Here is a 6,281-nt window from a genome sequence, read left to right on the forward strand (position 1 = left end):
TCTCTAATTTGACGGCTAACTCTAATACTTTTTCTATTCAATTTTCTACAAAGGTTCATCTATACTAACATCTAATTCAGATGATACAAAAGAGAGTTTGATACAAATCCATGAAAATCACAAATATAATTTCATACACTAAGATGCATCAGTATCAGTATCTAAGGGACAATAAGTTAAAACACTTGTGCTATTTTTGGACATTTTCAAGATAGACTGCTAACAGAGGACATTTTCAAGTTAAAAATCATGTTATATTGCAGTACACTCATTTGCAATATCATAAGACTAAAGAAATACCTGAGCAAGGAAAAAGAAAAATAGATGCAAAGGAACTAAAATAGTTATTGAGCATGGAAAGTTAGGTGATAGTGCAAAACGAGAGTTAACTATAAGAATTATTTACAGGGAAATCAATCGATAGCAGAGGCGGTTAATATTATTTAACAGTGACTTGCAGCAGGTCATGGAGTACACATGAAATTTATAATTAGAAAACAGTAGAACCGCTGTATAAGAAACTGAATGCAAGTACTGTTCATTTTTTATTTGATGCAGAATTTATCACTAAACAAACAGATACTCCAGCAGACACAAAGTTATATCAATGACATTGCAAAATTTGTTGCACTACATATAGAACACTAACCACGGAAGGAATCTAATCAAGCACAACTAGTTTCTGATACTCAGGGCCGGCGATGGCAGCTTCCATGGCTTCTACAGGGCTTATATCCCCTTCATTATTCAAGAACAATGTTAGCAGATTCTTAGAAAATCCACTCACCAGCGCCACTCCTTTCTGAGTGGATGGCACCGGGGTCGCCCTTGAGTCTCTCAGATTCCAAAAAACTATCTGAGGCACCGCAGAACCATACCCTTTCTCTTTATACTTCCTAGTGATTGCTTGGTAATCAGTCTCCCAAGAATTTGCAGAAGCTTGATCAAACTCCATGTCACTGAATACAAATATCCTCTTAATCATCTGTTCCTCCTTGAGATTCCCATTAACAGCAACATCCAATATGCAATCAAAAACCTTCTGGAAATCAGTGTTATACCCCCAATCCATGTTCCTCACAAACTCTGTTTTGGACTTAAGATTATCCCCCTGAATCAAATGAAGCTTAGGTTCGGCACTGAAAGTAATAACCTTCCCTTTCCAAGGTTCCTCACTCAATTCAGACACCAACAATCCCAATGCAACAGATACCTCCATAGGGATCCCACCCATACTCCCAGACACATCACACACAGCAAGACAATTACTCATCTTTCCTTTCTTGAGCAAATCATCAACTATTCTCTTCCACTGCAGCTCAGCAACTTCCCCACCATCTCCATCTCCCAGAGACTCTATAATCTCATGGGGAAGCAAAGCACCGGCTGCAATAGTAGTCTTCCCCGCTTTCACATCCTCCAAGTACTTCTCAAACCTCTCCTTATCATGCTTCAAAAACTTCTCCTTATAAAACTTCATGGCCACAGAAGCAACTCTATTGTAAGGAATCAAACCCCATTGATTAGCCCCAATAAACACCTCAGGCAACTCCAACACCTTCCTCAAGGGCACCAACACATCCTTCCTCAAGCGATCACGAACCCTATAAGCATAATGAGCCTCCTCCACACCTTCATACTCCTCCCTAGGGAAGATCCTCTTTGCAATGCTCTCACACAAAAGCGTTGACCTATCAAAGGAAGAGTCAACGGAAGGACACCATTTTGCAGCAAGACTGATTTTTGTAGACGACCCAGATTTCAAAAACTCGAGATCTTTCTTCAAGCAATCAGCAAAATGATGAGAGATAGCATCGTGAAGGGATCGGAAATCAGGGTCACGATTGTAACGTTCCACGAGCTTCTTAGCCAATGCAATCCGTTTCTCTTCCTTCAAAACGTGAGCGGTTTCTTTCTCAGCCTTAGTTCTGGCCACCATCTCTTCAGTCATCACGGAGTCTTTCGCGGTGCCTTTCCAGCCTTTGTTGTCGTCGTCATTGTTTTTGCTTTGTTTCTTCTTTGTTTTTCTTTCACCAAAAGGAGCTGATGAACGCTTGTTTTTGGATCCAAATTTCCTTTGAGTCCACTCTTGTTTACGAATTTTACGAATCTGCGAACCCTCTAGGAGACGGTAGAGGATTTCAGGGAGATCTTTGAAGTAACCAAAGTCAGCAAGGGAAGGAACATTGGAAGCTAGGGTTTTGGGGTGATGTTGGTGAAACCAGAGAGCGGCGGCGTAAAAGCCTTCGCGATCGGACTTGCCAGTACCCCGAACACCACGGAGGTTACAAACGAGTTTGAGGGCGGTGAGTGGGTTTTGGGACCACGCAAGTTGGAGTCTCTGGATGAGTGTTTCAGGGGGAGTGTCGGGGACAACATGGAAGAAAAAGTCGAGACAGGGGTTACCTGTTGAGAGAAACGTTGGTGACATGTTCTCGGTTAACCCCATTGGTGGTTGCTGGTTGGTTGCTAGGGAATTGAAGTTGGCTACCATTTGATCGATGAAGCCGTCGTTAGTGATTGTGGCGGTAGTGGTTTCAGCGGTGGCCGTAGTGGTTTCCGCTGGGGTGGTAGTGGTTTCAGCGGTGGCGATGGTTTCAGCTACGGTGGTAGTGGGGGTGGGGTTTGGTTTGAGAATGTAAATTTCGGGTGGGCCAACGAGGGTTGCACCGGCCATGATGAGACGAGAGTTTGAGGAAAAAGAGGAAATTTGGATTGATAGGGACGAAGTACAGGTTTAGAGAAATAGGATGCGATGAACGAAACTGACGTGGGTGCAATTTATAAACCCATCTGCGTGGATCCATGCAAATCTTAGTCATTAAGAAAAATATTATTCTCTGTTTGGCTTTACTGCCTAAACTGGGATTTTTTTTAATAACTCTTTTTTCAATTTTTCTCTCTAAAGGCTACTTTCAAAAAGAAATTCTCTAAATATATCTTTTTGTCCACTAAAAAATAATAAAACTATAATTATTTATTTAAATTAAAAAATAAAAGTGGAATGAAATAATCTAATTTTTTTTATTATTTGATAGGAATAAAAGTAATTTAAAAGTAAAAAGAAAAAAGATAAACTTTTAATAAATTATATAATTATTCTTATATAAAAATGATATACTATAGAGTAGAAATATATACAAATATATGTATATTTAAAAATATTATAAAATTTAAAATAAAATATTACTATAATTTTTATTATTCAATATAGTATAATTGTTAATTTATTTTTAATCAAAGCATGTCCATTCAAAAATAAAGAATATGCAACCATCAAAACACAAGAATGAGAATATGCAACTCTCGTTACGTTGTCAAATGGTGGTTGACATTGAATTTGATATATATGATTAGGGGTGGACAAGAAAAAATCACCCGAGAATAACCAACCGAACCGGTTGCAGGATTCTATTTCGGGTCGGGTTAATTCGGTTTGACAGGTTGGACGGGTGTTGCAAACGGATTCAGAGGGGTGTGTGTGGTCGGGTTCGGTTTTGTTTTTTTGGCCCAACAAAATTTGAGCCCGACCGATTGTATATTAATTATCTAACTTATGTCCAGCCCAATTTTATGACACCTAGTAGAATTTTGACCCAACAAAATCAGAGTTCTCCTCCAAAGCTTTAGCGCCCCTCTGAACCCTAAAGCTTTAGTGTCGTCCACCCCTCTGAACCCTAAAGCTTTAGCGCCGTCACCTTGCTTCATCTCCAAAAGTAAAACAAAATCGTTATTTATGTCTCTCCTCCGCCGTCATCACCGTCCTTTCCTCCTTCATCATCATTAAGCAGAGAATCATTTGTATCCTTATCTCTCTTAATCATGTTCTTTTGTGTTCGTATTTGCTTTCTAAACACTAAGTCTTTCTTTGTTCTTGATTTCACATTTTGTATTTTCAGGTTTTGTAATTTCAAGAGTTCTTTGAGTTAATGGAAGGTTAGATCGTTGTTTATGTTTTAAGAGCTTTAATCTTTTATATACTGTTTTAATAACTCTATTTGTTTTATTTTTATCGAGATATGGAAGAGGCTGTAGAAATGCAAGGAGCTGGAGAAATACAAGGAGCTGGAAATTTGCATAATAACAGTAAGTTTAGTTTATTTTATGTATGTTTTATATGCCTATGTCGATATATCATGTTGAATATTTTGTTTGCTACCTTATTAAAAGTTTAAGGTAATAGGTCCTTTAAGTCATTATTGTTATCATAAGTGAAAATGCATACAACAATAAACAAAATATAACTAAGTTTACTTAATTAAACAATAAATTTCAGCACATAAAAGTATCATTAGAGAAAGGAAATGTAACAAACTTTGAAACTAAGCCTATAAACACTTAACGAGTTGATGATGTTGGTTGTGTGTTGATTATAATCTTCATTAATTTTCAGTAATGGAGAATGTTACTCAAAACCAACCTTCTTCATTAACATCTGGTGTTGGTGCAACTGATGTTGCTGCCAATGAAATTCATGTTGTTGGACTTCCTCCACTTGGAAAGAAGAGAAAACAAAATGCTAATGGTCCTAGGAAATCCTCTCCTACTTGGGACCATTTTATTGAATTGCCTAATGAAATTGAAGCAGTAGCTGCTTGCAAACACTGTCATAAGAAATATTTGTGTGATCCAAAAACCCATGGGACATCTAACATGCTTGCTCATACAAAAGTATGTACCAAGATGCCATAAAATGATCTTACTCAAATTGCCCTCTCCTTTTCCGGTGGAGAGGGTGGTGGCTTGGTTGCCGCAAGCCAACGATTTAATTTGGCAGCTTGTAGGAAGGCTATTGCTCTCTTTGTGATCCTAGATGAACATGCTTTTAGGGTAGGGGAAGGGGAAGGCTTTAAGTTGTTATGCAAACAATTACAACCCCAATTAACTATTCCATCAAGGAGAACTGTGGCGAGGGATTGTTTTCAACTTTTTGTTGATGAAAAAGCAAGATTGAAAGGTTATTTCAAATCTGATTGCAATAGGGTAGCCTTAACCACTGATTGTTGGACATCCATTCAGAATCTTAGTTATATGACCCTAACTGCACACTTCATGAACAATGATTGGAAGTATGAAAATAGGATTCTAAGTTTTTGTTTAGTTCTTAATCATAAGGGTGAGACAATTGGTAGAAAAGTTGAAGAGATTTTAAGGGAATGGGGAATAAGGAATGTGTCCACAATCACTGTGGACAACGCAACATCTAATGATGTAGTTGTTGCTTATTTGAAGAAGAGGATTGATAATATGGGTGGTTTAATGAGTGATGGATCTTTCTTTCATCTTCGTTGTTGTGCACACATTTTAAATCTGGTGGTTCGTGATGGCTTAAAACAGAATGGTTTATCCATTTCTGCCATTAGAAATGCTGTTAGATTTGTTAGGTCGTCACCCCAAAGATCTGCAAAGTTCAAAGAATGTATTGAGTTTGCTAGAATTAATTGCAAGAAACTTCTCTGTCTAGATGTTCCGACAAGGTGGAACTCATGTTATTTGATGCTAGATGTTGCTGAAAAGTATCAAGCAGCATTTGAGAAAATGGAAGGTGAAGATTTTAGCTATTTGGAATTTTTTGGATTCGTTGGCCCCCTACTCTTAATGATTGGGAGAATGTTAGGTGTCTAGTAAGTTTTTTCAAAATTTTCTATGATGCTACTATGGAATTTTCTTCGTCAAAACAAGTATCCCTTCATAAGTCATTCCACCATCTAGCTTCAATACATTGTGAGCTTAAAAGATCATCCATGAACTTGAACACAATTTTAGCCTCAATGGAATATGAAATGAAGAAGAAGTATGACAAATATTGGGGGGAAATTGAAAACATCAACAAGTTTATTTATTTTGGTGTGATTCTTGACCCTAGATACAAGTTAGGATATGTAGAGTGGTGTTTTAATGATATGTATAATGGCGAGTCGGTGCCTTTTACTAATATGATTAATGTGATAAAAAAGGAGTTGTTTAAACTATTCAATTGGTCCAAGGGTATACATGAAAAGCAACATGGACCCTCTACTAGTCCTAATGAGGGTGGTTCATTTGGTGATGGTGTTCCTAATGTTGAAGTTCCATCTCATTTTGCAAGGGTTGAAGCTTTTAAAGAGCACCTTAAACAAAAAGATTCAATAGATAAAAAAAATGATCTTGAGAGGTATCTAGATGATAATTGTGCTGATGATTTTAACTTTGACATCCTTATGTGGTGGAAACAAAACTCTTGTAGATACCCTATTTTATCAAAAATGGTGAAGGATGTTTTAGCTAGTCCAGTATCCACT

The 6,281-nt window shown here is 37.5% G+C and overlaps 1 protein-coding gene across 1 annotated transcript; it reads right to left on the reverse strand.

Moving 5' to 3' along the window:
• Nucleotides 1–514: 514 nt before the first annotated feature.
• On the reverse strand, nucleotides 515–2,817 carry LOC127119687 (uncharacterized). Its single transcript, XM_051049985.1, has one exon. It carries the CDS (start codon nucleotides 2,675–2,677, stop codon nucleotides 662–664), a length of 2,016 nt encoding a protein of 671 aa, XP_050905942.1. The 5' UTR covers nucleotides 2,678–2,817; the 3' UTR covers nucleotides 515–661.
• Nucleotides 2,818–6,281: the final 3,464 nt, after the last annotated feature.

Source organism: Lathyrus oleraceus, chromosome 2 (genome assembly GCF_024323335.1).
Source record: "Lathyrus oleraceus cultivar Zhongwan6 chromosome 2, CAAS_Psat_ZW6_1.0, whole genome shotgun sequence".
Taxonomy (NCBI): Eukaryota; Viridiplantae; Streptophyta; class Magnoliopsida; order Fabales; family Fabaceae; genus Lathyrus; species Lathyrus oleraceus.

Excerpts from the sequence above, each read along its gene's own strand:
- LOC127119687 (XM_051049985.1), bottom strand. The coding sequence starts at position 2,677 with ATGGCCGGTGCAACCCTCGTTGGCCCACCCGAAATTTACATTCTCAAA.